This window comes from Panthera uncia (genome assembly GCF_023721935.1).
Source record: "Panthera uncia isolate 11264 chromosome B2 unlocalized genomic scaffold, Puncia_PCG_1.0 HiC_scaffold_24, whole genome shotgun sequence".
Lineage (NCBI taxonomy): Eukaryota > Metazoa > Chordata > Mammalia > Carnivora > Felidae > Panthera > Panthera uncia.
In genome coordinates, this window is record NW_026057580.1 from 3,854,035 (window position 1) to 3,872,322 (window position 18,288).

An 18,288-nucleotide genomic window follows, 5' to 3' on the forward strand; every position below is an offset into this window, starting at 1 on the left:
AACCACCCATGCTCTCCAACTTCAAAAAGGCAGCAGGATAGTATCGTGACCACCCACTCACCCCTACCTGTCTTAGCAAGGTAGCAGGAGGGTGCCTTGTCCAAGCCTGCTCACCTGTGCAAGCAGGGTAGGTAGAAAGTGCAAAACTGGCATCTGCCAGCAACTTCATCGCTGGGGAGACTTTTCAACTGTCCCCTGCCTGTCCAGTGGATACTTTAAGGTTAGCAAATGAACCTCCTTCACATATAATCCAAACATTGTTTAAACTGCTGGTGTTTTTTGTTTGTTTGTTTGTTTGCTGGGTCTCAGGATGAGACTATCTGGGAGCCCCTTAAAAGGAGAACCTCAGTTTCCTATAGCACTTTGAGTCCCTTGGATGTCAGCCCTCTTGGTTTTCTTGCCTCCTCCTCCTCCTCCTCCTCCTCCTTCTTCTTCTTCCTCTTCTTCTTCTTCTTCTAACCCCATTGGTTTTCTAAGCCATAGGTTTTGGGGGCTTGTCTCTCTGGTGTATAGCCCAGGGGTTGGGGTGCCTGATGTGAGGCACCAGCCCTTCACTGGTCCAGAAGAAGCTCCATATTTGTGAGATCCCTCCCTATTGCATGTTGCCACGCTGAGGGTGATATTTTTGGCAAGACTATGTCTCTGCCCCTCCTACCTGTCTTGATGTGGTCTTTTTATCCTTTGTTGTGCTTATCTGGTTTTCAGATCTTTTTCAGAGGGAAATAACCCATACGTAGCTGTAGATTTGGTGCCTCCATGGGAGGAAGTGAACTCAGGATCTTCCTATGCCACCATCTTGCAGAAGTCCTCTCTCCAAGGTACTTAAGTAGCTTATGCAGCAGCAAGCATCGATGGACACCATGGTGCGGGGAAGAGTTGACACCATGGGCCTGATTTTGAGAAGAGTGTGCTTGCAGGGCTAGCACTTGGCCAGCATCTGGGACCTTGGGTTTAGAATGTCTCCTCCATTACTAATTGATAAGGTTGTTCTGTGCCTGGACTATTTATACAAACGTTGTGATAGATGGTGAACATGTGCTCTCCTTCTGGGAGTCTGCAATTCTGGCAGTTGTGTCTAGGCAGGGAGTGATGGCCAGACCAGCCCCCAATAAAACTGCTGAACTCTGAATCTCAAACAGGCTTCCCAGAACAGAAACACAGTGCATGTGTTACCCATCTCACTGCTGGAGGTGAAGCACACTCTGTAGGGCCCGTTTGGTGAGAAATTAGGAAAGCTGCACATGGATTTCTCCAGACTCCGCATGATGTGTCTTTTTCTTATTGATCTGGCCACGAATCCTTGCTGTGTTGCTGTAATAAATCTTAGACAAGAGTACAACTATATGCTGAGTCCCATGAGCCGTTCTAAGGAAGCACCAACCATGTGAGTGATCGTGGAAGTGCTGATAAAGGTGGTGTCAGAAAAGGGGACACAAACATCTACTGAGAGCTGGCAGAATATTTTCATCTCTTTTATACTCCTGACTATTAGATACTTCGGTCCTTCTAAAATAAATTACAGGACCAAACTGAAGACTGATGAAATAGATACACAATCATATTTAAAATGGAACAAAGCACACACACACACACAAAATCTGGACGTGGGCAGCATTAATTCCAAAGGAAGTTTTTAAAAAATCTACCAAATCTTGTACATTAATCATTTCTAAAATGAAAAATGTATGTTAAATGGCCTCACCTCTGAAGAGTTGCTACTTTTTCTATTCAAATATAATTTACATCTTTTAAATAAGAGCTTTCCTTTCTACTTTTGAGACCTACCTCCCCTGAAGATAGCAGGTTGTTAAGATATTCTAGAAATGCCTCATCTTTTATTTCATTGTCAGTAAAGATGAAGGTGATACCTTTTCCTTCAGCACCAGCAACTTTGTACAGACCTTTTAAGTCCTCTGTCAGATTATTCACATTATAAGACCTAAAAAGGGCGGTAGAATAATTAAAATAAAAAATATAGGTACAGTCATAATGTATTTCAAAACACAGTATAACCCATGGTAATTAGAGCATAATCTGTACCTGTTCCAAGAGATATTAAGTAATAATGTCTGCTAAAAAAACCCACAGAGATTAGAGTGAAATGGCTATATGTTACCATTCAAAACAAATATGTCTTATTTAACTTGAGAAGTGAGAAATGGGAATTCACCAGAAGTGACTCATGAAGAGCAATTGGAAATTCAGAAATGGATTTTTATTCTCTGCAAGGTGACGGTCTTCCACATCAGATTTTGGCCAAGTGAATATACGTATAATATCTGAAACTAAGCTGAAACTTGGATGAGTTGGATTGGGAAGAAAGTCAAGATAAATTATAAATAAAATTAGTGATAAATTATATATAGTGATAATTTGCACATCACATTAAGAGGCTAGAGGCACAGACAGCCTATAGAAGAAGATGCGTTATGCGATGCAGTATAAATAATAGAAATGGTATAATTATGTAGTTACAGATTATGACAAGGAGAGCCTGGTCTTTGCTTTTCTGTTTACTCTGTTTCCTATGACATGTATATGCTACTGGAGGTGACATGATGTGCAGAAATAAAGCAGACATTTTCTGAAGTGTTGTGTATAAATCCTCATGAGTAAATTGATGACACAGACATTTTCACTCGAAGGAAGTATACAGTGCAAGTAATAGGGAGTTCAAGTAAGCCAGAAAGACCACGGGCAGTGGAATCAGAAGGACCAGGGTTCAAATCCCCACTCTGCATCTTTAGAAATGTTCCTTCACATTTTTCAGCTTCTGTTTCCTCCTCTGCAAAATGAAGATGATACCTGTTTGCAAAGGCTGCTGTGAGCATTAGAGATGATTCAGCTAAGTGCACTTGAGTGAAAAAATAACCAGCAGAACCAGCTACCCCCTGTTCTGGGTGGCACTACAGGAAAATGTCTTGTAGACTTTGACAAAAGGAACCCCATCGAAAAGAGAACATACATCCCTTTCAAAATAATTCCCAGGGGGGACATTCATTAAAAGGAGTCATTAGGGCAGAGCAATATTGCTTCCTGGTGTCGCCAGACGGAGGTGGTGGTCCAGAGCACGAGCCCTGGATTGGTTGATTGACCTATGAAAGGCACACATTACTGGGCCAGCCATTTGCTGTCTCTGAGAACCGGCTCGCCCTGGGAGGGGCAGTCAGCAAGACTCCAGCGCCAAGAAGACAGAAAACAGGCAAACTGCAGTTAGTGCTCTGGGAAACTGGGAGGACTGCATGTCCCATGCAGGAAAGCACCTGCTACTCAGACCTAGCCACCCGGGAACATCGGCACAGTGGTGCCAGAGCTTCCAACTGTTTCAACAGTCAGAAATCCATCTTCTGTGTGAAATCTCCCCAATTTCTTGAGGTTGACAAGTGATTTAATACAAGTTAATCTCTAGATATTTGATGTTTTGTTCTTTTAAGTGCTCTTGTAGTTTGTACCTTGTTAAATGTTTTACCTCTTTGGCAGCAGGGGGGTATGCGTGTGTAAACTGTGAACCTAAAATGTATAAGGAAATACAAAAGGCCAAATATTCAAGACAACCTTGAAGAAGAATAGCAGAGTTGTTCAAGATGTATTAAAACTACACTAATTAAAACAGGAAAATTATTTACCCAAGGGATATAGGAGTGCTGATGCGTAGGGGCACTGTACCCCAATGTTTATAGCAGCACTTTCAACAACAGCCAAATTATGGAAAGAGTCTAAATGTACATCAACTGATGAATGGATAAAGAAGATGTGGTTTATACATACAATGGAATACTACTTGGCAATGAGAAAGAATGAAATCTGGCCATTTGTAGCAACGTGGATGGAACTGGAGAGTGTTATGCTAAGTGAAATAAGTCAGGCAGAGAAAGACAGATACCATATGTTTTCACTCATAAGTGGATCTTGAGAAACTTAACAGAAGACCAGCGGGGAGGGGAAGGGGGGAAAAAAGTTACAGAGAGGGAAGGAGGCAAACTATAAGAGACTCTTAAATACTGAGAACAAACTGAGGGTTGATGGGGGGGGGGAGGGTAGGGAGGGTGGGTGATGGGTATTGAGGAGGGCACCTGTTGGGATGAGCACTGCGTGTAGTATGGAAACCAATTTGACAATAAATTATATTATAAATAAATAAATAAATAAATATTTGGTAGAATTAAAAAAAACAGTAATAGTGCAAAAATAGATAAATCAGTGGAATAGACTATAGTCACAGACACAATCAGTTGATTAATGGGAAAGAAATGACACTGTAATGTATTAGGAAAAACATGACCTTTTCAATAATGGAGTTGAAATGATTGGATATCTATATTGAAAAATATAATCTTGGGTGCCTGGGTGACTCAGTCAGTTAAGCGTCCAACTTTGGCTCAGGTCATGATCTCACCATTCGTGGGTTTGAGCCCCGTGTCAGGCTCTGTGCCTGGAACCTGGTTTGGATTCTGTGTCTCCCTCACTCTGTGTCTCTCCCTCTCTATGTGTCCCTCCCCCACTTGTGCTCTCTCTCTCAAAAATAAATAAACATCAAAAAAAATTTTTTACATAAAAATATAATCTTAACTCCTACCTCAGACTTTAAAAGAAAATAAACTCTAGGGGCACCTGGATGACTCAGTCGGTTAAGTGTCCTCCTCTTGGTTTTGGCTCAGGTCATGATCTCACATGGGATGGAGCCCTGAATTAGGCTCTTCACTGACAGTGTTGAGCCTGCTTGGGATTCTCTGTCTTCCTCTCTCTCTCTGCCCCCACCTCCCTCTATCTCTCTCCCTCTCTCAAAAAAGAAATAAACAAACATAAAAAAAAAAGAGAGAAGAAATTCTAGATGGGTTATGGTTCTAAATGTTAAAGGAGTATATTTTATTCATAAATGTGAAGGAAATCACAGAATATCTTCACAGGTAAACCAATACATTTTTAACAGAATACAAAGATCACTAAAATAAAGGGACACAATTGACACCTGAAGTTTCACTAAAATTAAGATCCACTGGGAGTGAAAAGGCAAGCCAAAGACTCAGAGAAGATATTTATAATGCACACTCTGACAATGGAACTGTATCCAAAACCTGTAAAGAACTCCTAAAAAATCAGTAAAAGAAAGAATCACACCCTAATTGGAAAAAAAAAAAAAAAAAAAGCAAAGGACATACACAGACATTTCACAAAAGAGGCTGTCCAGGCCCAAAGGGGCTGTCTTATGGCCCATAAGAGGTGAAAATGTGCTCAACGGTATTAACCACGGGATACGCGTGACATACGGTGACACGGTGTCACCACGGTGATATACCACCACACATCCACAGGAATCACTAAAATGAAAAAAGGCTCACAGTCCAAAGGTGGGCCGGGATGCGGAGCAACTGAAACTCTCATGAACCATTGGTAGAAGCGTAAACTGGCAGAACCACTGTGGAAAAACTATTCCTCAGACCTACTACAGCAGAATGTATGCGTACTCCATCCATAATCAGCAATTCTATCTCTGGGGGCATATTCAGACATGTACAAGAATATTCATTACAGCTCCACTTGCCAAAAAATCCCGGGTAAACAAATTGCGGTAGTATGTAAGCAAATGGGAGATTATACAGCAAGAAGAATGAACAAACTATTGGTACATGTAGCATCATGGATGAATCTCACAAACATAATACCAGCAACAAGAAAAGAGTAGATCCCGTAGCATTTGATTGATATAAAGTTCAAGAATAGGTTAAACTAGGGGTGTCTGGGTGGCTCAGTCGGTTAAGCGACCAACTTCAGCTCACGTCATGATGTTACAGTTCGTGGGTTCGAGCCCCGCGTCGGGCTCTGTGCTGACAGCTCAGAGCTTGGAGCCTGCTTCGGATTCTGTGTCTCCCTCTCTCTTTGATCCTCCCCCTCTCACCCTCTGTCTCTCTCTCAAAAATAGATAAACATTTAAAAAAAGAGGGGAAAAAAAGAATAGGTAAAACTAATCAGTGGGGTTAGAAGTCAGAATATGGTTAACCTTGGGAGGGTAATGACTGGGACAGGATGTGGGGGGTACTGATGGGGTGCTAATGTTTTATTTCTTCATCTCTAGGCTAACGACACAGGTGAATTTACTTTGTGACACCCGTGGTTTGTGTACATCTCCTTAAATACATTGCACTCAAATAAAAAGTTAACTTCAAAAAATGCACCAAATTGTTGTGTCTTAAAAAGACATTTTGCTTCAGAGAAATTAATGATAGAAAAACATATTGCTGTGTTTTATTTCATCTTACCTGGTTAATGTAATCTGGAATATTTGATATCCAGCGATAAAAGAGGCCAGTCTAGAAAGACTTTGTTTTCCTGAACCACCAACACCCACCAGCAATGCATTTCCACATGATGTTCGAATTATTCGTGAGATCTGTTTTGAAATAAAATAGTATTTCTTTAAAAATAAAATTTAGCTGTTTACATTTGTTTGCACTCTACAGGAGTCCAAACTTTGGCGATATGCTTGTAGACAACATTAGACTTTTTCCTTTAATGAGATATGTCAGAGTTTTTTAAATTAATGTCTCATATTGATTTATTCAACTCAAATTCTTTCCTTGGACATCATGAAAGAGAGAACAAATTGCCTTTCCTATCTCCTATTTCAAAGCTATTTTCTGTGTGTGTGTAATTTTATTACTTTCAGGCTCAATGCATGATGGAGTTGCTCTTCCCAATCCACAGAAAGAAGTTTACAATTGTCTGCTTATTATTCAGTCTAACACACTGACCTATATAGACACCTCACTCCACAATGAATATCACCTCTATTGTATCTCTGCCAATGAAAAAAAAAATTTAAGTACCAAAATTCTACTTACAAGGGGGAGGGGGGCAGAAAGGCATTTGTAGAAAAAGACTGAGAGATGGCCTTTAGTCTTGTGTTGCTTTTCTTTTTTTTTTGTTTTTTTAATTTTTTTTTTCAACATTTTTTTTTTATTTATTTTTGGGACAGAGAGAGACAGAGCATGAATGGGGGAGGGGCAGAGAGAGAGGGAGACACAGAATCGGAAACAGGCTCCAGGCTCCGAGCCATCAGCCCAGAGCCTGACGTGGGGCTCAAACTCACTGACCGCGAGATCGTGACCTGGCTGAAGTCGGACGCTTAACCGACTGCGCCACCCAGGCGCCCCCTTGTGTTGCTTTTCTATGGCTGATTTCCTCAATAAGAATAAGGCTGGAATTGTTCAAATCTTATGTAGGCCAATTGAAGACATTGCTAAAAAGCTGTCTTTTACATTAATATTACTGATTAAGATGAAAGTCTAGATGGATCACTAAATTCATTATCACCACTAAAGACCTTTTTTTTTTTTTTTAATGCAAGTTTTACAGATGGCAGACAGTAACAACACTTTGGTATGTATTAATTTTATCATTATATTTTTTAACATGTTAATCACGTAGGCGGCTGTGCACCATAATAGGGTCCCAGGTCCCCAAGACCTTGCCAGAGAGTGCTCAATAACTACTTGTTGAGTGAATGAATGTGAAACAGCCCTAGGACATCTGGAAATTCACCAACTTTGCAAAAGACAAACATATAATAAATACAGAGTAAGCTGCCTCGTCTTTATCAAAACTCCCTCCTCTGTTCTGACTTCCTGGGGAAACCCCTTTTCAATTTATAAATTATACAAACAAACAGCTCCTTTCTGTAGCCTTTCAGACTTGAATCAAAGCATGTTCCTTTGGGTGTTGCCTCTAATTGGTTTCTGTTTTTACACCACTCCTGTGTACCTGCCTCACCCCTTCCCCATCAGTTTGCCAATAATCTGTAAGCCGATCATAAAACTGATTTTTAAAAGCAGCAACTTTTCCTCCATGGGGAACAGGATTCTCATTATATCAAAATAAAATTTGGGGAAGGACGATTTATTCACAGAGTTCTGCAACTTACTTTCTTTCTAGAAAGAAAACTCAAGGTGTCAAAAGCCCTGAACACAAAACCTGTCAATTTGCCCAACATTTGCTGCCGTGTAAGTGGACTCGGCTAAGAGGTTTGTGATTAAGCCTTTGTTTTCTGAGACAGTGCTCGGACTCAACCTAACGACGCTCTCCTATATACTACCTGATAGTACACATTTCTTCTCTCAAAACATCTATCGTGAAATTTACTAAGCTTTTACATGATCTATTTATGTCAGCAAATACTCAATAGTTAGAACCTTAATAAGATGAGTCATTGCATCTTTAAAAAACACTAGATCAAGAGATGTTCCTCTAATGATTTCATTGAACTGTCTCTGGTAGAACTGGAGTTTTTCAGACAGGAAGTCAAAGGATGGTACCTGTGGGTAGGGAGAGAGGGAAAAACAATACTTAAGAGCCCAAATCCATGAAAGCAGAACTTGTAAAGGCACTCGAAAGTAATTCTAATTTTTTTTAAAAAATCTAATGGATTTCCAAAAATCTGTCATGGATTCTGTTGACTTTTGGTTAATTCTATTTTCAGAAGCCCAAAACCTCGCTGCATTAACTGGTTTCCAATATGGAATCATTCCTTGACCTTTCCCTTCAAAAACCCCAGGACCAACTCCTATCCCTGGGGATTATGATTGGAATATAACAAATATTTCTCTGTTTATATTTGCTTTTTAATATTGTTTATGGATTTTTAAAAATACACAGAAGTTTTACATTGTTGATGTGGTCAAATGGTTTTGAATATTCATGTACTTGTTTCGTAAATTTTTCTCCCCCATTTAACTCTTTGAATTAACTCTTCAGAATTACTTTGTTTATGACCCTGCTTAAAAAATCTTTTTGGAGTCCCGTTTCAAATTTCATGAAACCTATATATTAATTCAGGGAGAATGATGTTCTAATTTAATCAAGTCAACTTTTATCATGTTTAGTCCTAGATGTTTTACATATTTGTTGCTGTTGAATGAAGTACTTTGATGTTATGTTTTCTATCTTGTGATTGTTGGCAAGAATTGGCTAACTTTTTCTATAAAGGGCAGAATTAGGCTTTGTGGCCTATATGGTTTGTCACAACGATTTGTCCCCACCCTCGTGGTGTAAAAGTGGTCCTCGGCAATAATAAGTAAGCAAATCGGCATGGCTGTGTTCCAGTACAACTTCAGGGATGAACACTGAATTCGAATTCCAAATCATTTTCACGTGTCACACAATATCATTCTTCTTTTGATTCTCTTCCCACCCATTTAAACATGTAAAAACCCTTCTGAGCTCACAAATCTAACAAAAAATAGGCAGTGGACTGAATTTAGCCCATCAACTGTAACTTGGCAGCCTCTGGCATAGAGGATAGTTGTTGAGTTTGATATTTATATTAGACTTGGTCATCTTACTCAATTGTTAGTGGTTAAAACAGATTTCAAGTTCTTTTACATTATATTAAGAGATAATCCTATCATCTGCAAACAATATTTTTGTTTTTTCCTGATAGGTAATTTGTTTCATTGTCTAGAACTTTCATAATATTAAATAATCGTGATAATAGTAGGCATCCTTGTCTTATACCTGACTTTAATGGATTGCTGCTAAATTTCACTGAAAGAAATATTTTACTTGGTGTATGATGACATGAATCACAACATATAACTAATGAAGAAGTTACAACAACTCCATGGTGGGACTCTGGGGTAGGGAGAAATATCTAGTTGGGTGAGTGGTCAAAAAACTCTTTTAAAAGGCAAAAATAAATACCAATTCATAAACTTTGGGTACTTCAAACACAGTGTCTTCAGGTTCGTCACCAGTTGGTTCAGGCATCTCCCGGAGAAAATCTACAAAGTATGGTTCGGGAAGGATATAAGATGCCACATCTGGGCTAATATTTTCCTCAATGGCGTGAACAAGATGGATATTAAACCACTGCTCATCTTCAGAAGTTATAAATCTGAAACAAAAATGCAGGAGGAAAAATGCAAAATATAAAGGCGTCTTTCCTAATTGAACATGTCCAACTTCCCTCCACCTCCTCTAAGGCCTTATCCTGCACCTCCATCACAGACAGGAAGACATAACTCCATTCAAGAGAGTTATAACATTGACTATTACTTACAGAAAATACTGGCAAAGAATCTCTCCTTGATCAATCTCAGGCTCCTCTGAACCCTCTTTCCAATTAGAACTTGACTTTTGGGTTTCCATGCCCTTCTCTGCATCACCCAATTTTACCAAGAATTCTGTCAAGTGGCTTTAGTTCCAGAATCCTCCATTCCCCATGCTTTGTAAGACCAGCATTACCATCCATGTTTTATAGAGGAGGAAGCTGAGGTTCAGAACAATGACCCGGCTTATGTCCCAGATTTCACCAAGTAAAACCTACATGGAGTTCAAACGTTTTAGAAAATATACACTACTAAAATTTGCCTCTGAATGTTGCCAAGTCTCTGATGATGTGGTGATTTGAAAAGATACCCTGTGGAAATAATACTGGAGCAAACTGGCAGAGCATTTTTCAAGGGGACCAGCAGGTGGGAAATGACATCAATGCTTCACAAGCCCCAGAGCAAATGAAGACAATACTCTTAATTATTTGAGTAGGTAATGCAGGAATTAGGCTCACAGTGTCAACTTCTTATATAGTACATTTAAATTCAAGTGCTGTAATATACACCTGTCTGCAATTACTCTGTTGCACTCGTGTTTGAAAAGTGATAGGAGAACAGATATCGAATCGCACTCCTCGGATTTTATGGTTAACATTCCTTGCCAAATTCTGGAAAGATCTCGAAGATTGAAAATGTAGTGAAATTTAGAAGGAGTTGGTAGCATCTTCACCTAGAGGTGGACAAAAACATAATGCTCTCAGTTTTGTTTTCAGATAAAACCAAAAGCAGAACTGCTTTTAGAACTACTTCATTTCACAAATTTTATTTTAAATCAAATAGGCTGAATAAATAAACCAAGAGTAAGTTCATATTTTTGTCACAGCACTGATGAGAAAAACACATCATAAATAAACCTGCATAGGATTTCAAAGACCATAAGTCCTTGAATAGGATCGATTCAAGAATAACACTCTAGATGACAATTCCAATGCCTGTTCTATCACCATGAGGTGGCTTTGAACAAGTCACTTTCCCCTGAATTCTCACCAACTATTTGAGTTGTGGGAATAATCATTACTAATCATTGTTAACCATATTAATGTGTATATGGAAGTATGCCATAAAAAAAAAGAACTGAATGTGAGTTGGTTGCCATTGCAGTTAAGAACAAGGAATGTTCACTTCTAAAGTCAATAAGGACTATTTTCACAGGTTCCATTAAGGTCTTTAGTATATTTGGATTCTCCCAATATATTTGAATATCGTAATCTAGATTTCACTGTGGAGATCTAAACTCAATCAACATGACTTCAAATATCTATTTTTCTATAATAAGTTGACAGGCAAGTCCGACATGTAGCTATAATGATGAGGTAGCTTTTCTGGGTTGTGTTTGTGTCTTTGTTTGAACACTAATTCACTTATTATTTCTACCAAGTTCAGAATCCAAACAGGCAAAGCTATAACAGTGATACATTCTCGTACGGAGAGATACCTGTTAAAGGATAAACTTGAGGTGTACTAGGTGTGGGAAGCACTGCTAGCCATGGGTAAAGATTGTAATTGACACCATTAGCATCATTTTTGAACGTGAAAACAACAATACTGGTGATACGAAGTAAACTCTCTGCATGATTAGTTCAGGATAGCATATGCTTTCTCTAGGACCTATTCATGGTATACGCCTTTTCCACATTGAAAAAGTACCCCAGTGAGCTCATAGCATTATTTTTACAGGCTAATTCACAGTGTACGTTAAGACAGCAGGTAGCCAGGGAAGACAGAATGAAGACAAGTGTTATTTTATCAATTATCCTTCAATTTCCCTCTTTGCTCAGTTCCATTTGCAGCTAAAATGTTCATTCTATTCACCAACATGTAAAATTATATTATAAATATGCAGAAATAAAGGCTGTGTGAACATTGCTTATAAAAGACTGCCACTTTGCTGTAAAAGACTACCACTGTGATGACAGCTATTGGCAACTCAAGCAATCATTAAAGAGAATCAAATAAATTCCTTTTTTTCCCCTCTCCTTCTCACACATTAACCTTCTTCATTCCTTTCAATTTTTGTCAACTTCTTTCTTTTCTCACCTGGGCTTCTGCTTTAAAGCTGTGTAGAGTAATGTAAAGGTGAAGTGGTATACAACAACTAAAAATGCTTTGTGAAGATGGGAGGTTTGAGGAAAAGATACAAAAAAGGGGGTGCTGCTTCTATGGGAATGGGGAGGGGAGGAAGATTCATTCATTATTCAATGGCTATTTACCTCCGGCTGCCTGTAAGAAGACACCAGAGTGACTTAGAAAATACTATAGTAAGTAGCAGCTCAATCCGCTGCCATCAGGGAGCTTCCATTCTAGTGGGGGGAGCCTAGCAATAAATAAGAAACAAATATATTGGTAAACAAATAAGCTGACAAATAATAATCACATAAGTCATGGTCAGAAAAAATAAAGTAGGGTCAGGAGACAGATAATGCCTGTGATAGCCCCTCTGAAGGTAAGAATGGTGAGAATGAGTAGTATATGATGGCCCAAAGGACCAAAAAATGTGGGGTGTTCAAGGAACAGTGCAGTGGAGGGCAGTGCAGCTGGAGAGAGAGGCAAGCAGGGGCGGCTCCGGTGGAGTTTCACAGGCCAGAGCAAGGCATCGGGTTTCACTGTAAGTGTACCTGGGAGTCTACTGGTGGTTTTAAGAGGGAGTAAGGATCTCTGATTTACTTCTTTGAAAAGCATTTTAGAACTGTGTAAAGAACAGACTCTAGGAGGGCAAGGAGAACGCAAGTCACTGTATGGTCCAGAGGGCAGGTGCTGGAAGCATCTATCAGGGTAGTTGCTTCGAGAGAGAGCTCAGCTTTGGGATATATTTTGAAAGCACAGTTGCTGAGACTTGCTGATGGATTGCAGGTAGGGGGTTGACGGAGACAAATCAAGCACGGCACCAGTGTTTTAACCTGAGGAGCAGGATAATTGGTGTTGCTATTAACTAAGAGGCAAAGGTCTGAGGGAAGGTCATATTGAAGGACACTTGAGGGTTCTGTTTGGACACATTAACTTCAAGATGGTTATTGGACATCTAAACAGTGATGTCTACTAAGCAGTTAGAAATAAGCATACAGCCAAGCAGAGAGGCCTGGAATGGAAGCTGATTTTGACATTATCAGCACAGAGATGGTGTTTAAGGCCCTGAAGCTGGAGAGACCATCTGGGTAAAGCATGGAGATAGGGAAGAGGTCCTAGCATCGAGATCAGGTGCACTCCAGCATCTAGAGGAAGGGAAGAAGAGGGGGGACTTTTAAAAAGATAGCCTGTCAGACAGGAAGAAAACCAAGAACATGAGGTCTTCAGAAACCAAGTGAAGAAAGTGTCAAGAGGGATAATTTATGTCAAATGCTGCCAAGTAAGAGGAAGAAATCAACCTTTAGATTTGGCAAGATTGAGGTCTTTGGTGACTTTGCCGAGAGCAGTGAACAAAAGCCTGTGCAAAATAGGTTAAGGAGGTAAAGAAAGATGAAGAAATAGAAGCAGTAAACATTTATACAACAAAAAAAGCTTTGATGGAAAGACACCCAGTAGGCCAAAGCTTTTCAGAAAATATATATACATATATAAGCACATGACATTGAACAACAGCCCCACTGGAAAAACAGATGGATCGTACCACAAAAAATTATTTCAGACGCTCAACCCTTGCCATTCATTTTGGAGTTATTTTAAGAGAGACAGAACAGCATGTACAAAGACCGTATGTTGGCAAAGGGCAGCCCCCATGCAAGGAACCGGTCACCATAGGGGGCTGCGTGGATGGAGAATTTCATAAGAAACACCCAATTCCTCTCCTGATAATTCTTTTTTTTTTTAATGTTTATTTCTTTTGGAGAGAGAGAGAGGCAGAGAGAGAAGAAAACAGAAGATCCAAAGCAGGCTCCGTGATGACAGCAGCAAGCCCGATGTGGGGCTCAAACTCATAAACTACAAGATCCTGACCTGAGGATCTCTGACCTGACCTAAGTCAGACGCTCAACCAACTGAGCCACCCAGGCACCCCTACTAATTTTGTATCTAGAAATTCCCTCATCCACCCAGGAATCTGAGAGGCTGGCACCCTCCAGAAGTCTCCAGGACAGAAGCTTCCTCCCAGATGTGTGTAATTGGCCTAATGAATGTTTTTGGCATATACCTCCACCTTGTTTTTACCTCAGACCTACACTTAATTGTTTTCTCACAAGTCTGCTTTAAGCCATCTTGGTGACAGCTATATGTTTCCTGAGCTTTACTTAGGGCACTGGCCCTGTGTCTGAAAATCTAGTCTATTTTGTTAAGTACACTTCCATCCATTTACTAATTCCCACTCCATCTCAAGACTCACACAAGTTAGATTTTAAGTCTCAGATAGCTAAGAACATCTGGAAATCCATGTATTCAGTCAGTCAGGAAATAGGTGAGTGTCTGAGATAAATATCAGAGTAACAAGCAGAAAAGCAGTGTCCTCGTTTTAGCAAAATTCTACTTTATCTTGGATGTCATGTGTGGTTTATAGTAATGTCTCATACATATGGAAAGCATCATCCAGTCAGAATATTTGCTCCCTGGAAGGAAAAGGTGTCACAAATCTATTTGAGCACCTAATTTGTCTTTTCAAAAAAAGAGAGAGAGAGAGAGAGAGAGAGAGAGAGAGAAAGAAAACCCACTACTCCGTGATGTGATGATAAGTTCATGGGCCACAAGGTGAGAACAGGCCAAATAATAGTAGATTTTTTGTTATTACAGACAATGACCCTTCTGTACCTTAGTCCACTGCCACAGCACTCTGCCTGCTGAAACTAAATTTCCAATCATTTCACATATTTCAGGTTTGAACTTTCTGCAAGGATCAAAGTACCCACAGCCAATAAGTCCTGGAAAATAAAACAAGATTGAAGGTACAAGCTTACTAAAAGATAAAAGGTACATGTTTATCCCAGGGAATAAATCGTTACAAGACCAACTAAGCTGGGTGACGTTAAGCATTTCTCTTTCCATGTTTAGTTTTCAGTATTAATCATATCAGAGATATCATTCATCATTAATCAAAACAGTTTAACAAATAAGCAAACACTCACATACGGATGACTAGACTGAGAAACACAACCTTGCCGGATGCAGTAGAAGCCTCTGTTTGTCCGTCGCTGTCCACAACCCCTTCCTTCCTCCAGAGGCAGCCACTACTCTGACCTAACGAGATACCGCGATTTGCTTTTCTTTATAGGGTGGCCCACTTATGGGTTTGACCTTTAACATTTTCTCTAACTTCAACTTTTGAAATTTAATTTGATGGAATCGTATCATATATTCCTTGGTGACTTGCTTCTTTTGCTCAACCCATTTCTGGGCTTCGGCCATGTTGAAGCACGTAGCTGTGTTTGTTCATATTCACTGCTGCATAATGGCATTAAGCTGTGTGCCTAGACCACTATGTATGGATCCGCTTTTACTGTCAATAAATATTTGATTGTTTCAAGGTTTCTGCTATCATGAACATTGTTCTATAAACATTCTTGTAGAACATGTGTGTCATTGATTTGTGGCACAAATCAAGTAACAATGGGTTAAGGGTTTAAATATGGAAGGCAAAACTGTAATGTTGGGAAGAAAACACAGACAATAACTACATGACTGCTGGATAGGAAAGGACTTCTTAAATGAAACTCAGAAAGTGAAAATCATAAAGGAAACAAATGATAAACTGGCATATGCCTGGAAATGGAACTGCTGTGGGTGTCCACACATTCTGCTTTACCAGTAATGAGGTCCAGTTATTACCCACAGGGCCTGTCACAATTTATACACCCACCAGTAGGGGGTGAGTGTCTCAGTCCTGCACATTCTCCCCAATGCCTGATTTTGTCAGAATTTTTCATTTTTGCAAATCAAGTGGGTATAAAATGTTATTTCCTTGGTGATCTACCTATCTATCTATCTATCTATCTAGAGCATGCGTGCATGAGCATGGGACAAGCAGAGAGGGAGGGAGGAAGAGAATCCCAAGCAAGCATCACCTTGTCAACACGGAGCGCAATACACTGCTTGGTCCCACAAATCGTGACATCATGACTTGAGCCAAAATCGAGTCTGATGCTTAACCAACTGAGCCACCAAGGCGCCCCTCCTTGGTGTTTTAAATTTGCATCTTTGCATCTTTGCCCACTTTGGGGCTTGTCTTTTCACTCTTCAATATTGCTTTTTAAATGAACAAAAGTTCTTAATTTTAATCTAGTCAAACTTGTCATCTCCTTTTATGGCTTCTGCTTTTTGAGTCTCATTTTATAAGCTCTTTCCAGGGGCACCTGGGTGACTCAGTGGGTTAAGTGTCTGACTCTTGATTTTAGCTCAGGTCATGAGACCAAGCCCCACTTCAGGCTCTGTGCTGATATCATGGAACCTGCTTGGGATTCTCTCTCTCTTCCACTTTCTCTGACCCTCCCTTGCTTGTGTTTTCTCTCTCTCTCTCCCAAAATAAATAAATAAGCAATAAATAAATAAATATGCAAATAAATAAATGAGTTTCTTTTCCTACTCAGCTGTCATGCAGATATTTTCTTCCAAATATTTTATATCTTTGCTTTCTATATTTAAGTCTTTAATCCACCTGTATTGATTTTATGCTTGGTGTGAGGTAAGGGTTCAATTTCAATTATTTTCACATAACAATTACTAAAAAAAGTCCCAGTACCATTTACTAAAAGTCTTCCCTTTCCCTTCTAATCTACAGCACCTGCAATGCCAATTAATGTCCATATATACATGGGTCCGTTTCTCTTGTATGTCTTCATATATGTAATTTTTAATTAAATAGTTTATATGAGCATAAATTTATCAAAATTCCCATTTCATTAACATATCAAAGTGCTACATTTGACTTGATATATTACATTGTTAACCTATAATACATGTGCTGTCATTCATTAGCCCAAATTTCTCTGATTAATTGTGTCAACAAAACAAAAACACAAATGTTTGCTTACACCAAAGTCAAACTTCAACAAGGCTATTTCTAAATATTCCTGAGTTTTAGAATAGACTATAAACATGAGTCTTCTTAATATTTAGTCCCTCTTCTCTGGTATTTAATTCTCAATTTCAGATTCTTAATCCCTACTTCAGACAGAGCCTTTTTATCTCTTAAATAAGGTTTTGCATGGCTTATGTCCATTATGTAATAGGATAAAAAAATGTAACACCAAGAACAGTCATACCAAAAATTTTGTCTATTGAAGCATTTGAAGGTAATGTGCAATTAAACACAGTAAACTGTCTTTTTAAACGTTGTGGAATATCATTTCGACCACCTCCAGGGTGGATCATTGCTGCTATGAGCTGCACATCAACAATAGTAGTGAAGTCTCCAGGCTTATCTAAGCTATACATTCCTTCCATTTCCATCATTTGTCGCACGATCTCATTAGTTACCTGAAATGTACACAGTGATAACTTTAGTAAGTATATCTATCATATTCTTGCATGGCTCTTACAAAATAGTACACATAAAATAGTCAACTCTTATCAGTGAAATGCTTGTAAATGTTGATAATAACCTGCAAGGCAATTTTATGTAAATGCTACCACTCATGGGGGTGTCTGGGTGGCTCAGTCTGTTAAGTGTCTGACTCTTAGTTTTCGTTCAGGTCATGATCTCACGGCTTCACAGGTTCAAGCCCCACATGGGGCTCTGTGCTGACAGTGCGGAACCTGCTTGGGATTCTCTCTCTCCCCTTCTCTCTCTGGCCCTCTCCTACTCGTGCTATCTCTGTCTCTCTCAAAATAAATAAATAAACTTTAAAAAATACTTAAATGCTACCACTCATGAATGAAACCATAAGCTAAACGTCTGCAACAAGTTCAGTGTACTCTTCACCACCTTGATAAAATGGATCTCCAAAGAAATTTAAATAAGCAAGTTACAAAATATTTGATACAATTACAACAGTAGTCAGAGTTACAAATATCAACATTTAACATTTCAAAATACTTTAAATCAGAATGTGGGATAGTTATTCCTGAGCCTCCAGGAATGTTTGGGGTTTAGATTTTATGTCCTCATCTTCCTTTACTGAAGACTCTAACACTGCTAACACTTCTTCCCTATTGAAAATTTTTCCTCTCTCGGCTTCAGAGGATCAATTATTTCCAGGTTTACCTTGTGACCCTGGATCACTTCCCTAAGTCATTCTTTCTCCACCTATCCCTCTCATGTAAGTGTTCT

At 39.3% G+C, this 18,288-nt stretch overlaps 1 protein-coding gene across 1 annotated transcript in view; it reads right to left on the reverse strand.

The window, feature by feature from the left end:
• The window catches only part of DNAH8 (dynein axonemal heavy chain 8), a 324,054-nt gene that overhangs the window by 130,077 nt on the left and 175,689 nt on the right, over nucleotides 1–18,288 (reverse strand). The window contains exons 56-62 of the mRNA XM_049652745.1: nucleotides 17,282–17,495; nucleotides 14,835–14,944; nucleotides 10,610–10,773; nucleotides 9,694–9,886; nucleotides 8,187–8,309; nucleotides 6,258–6,388; nucleotides 1,786–1,939 (exon numbers count right to left, since the gene is read on the reverse strand). Of these exons, the coding sequence (XP_049508702.1) occupies nucleotides 1,786–1,939; nucleotides 6,258–6,388; nucleotides 8,187–8,309; nucleotides 9,694–9,886; nucleotides 10,610–10,773; nucleotides 14,835–14,944; nucleotides 17,282–17,495 (1,089 nt within the window). The remainder of the gene's footprint in view (nucleotides 1–1,785; nucleotides 1,940–6,257; nucleotides 6,389–8,186; nucleotides 8,310–9,693; nucleotides 9,887–10,609; nucleotides 10,774–14,834; nucleotides 14,945–17,281; nucleotides 17,496–18,288) is intronic.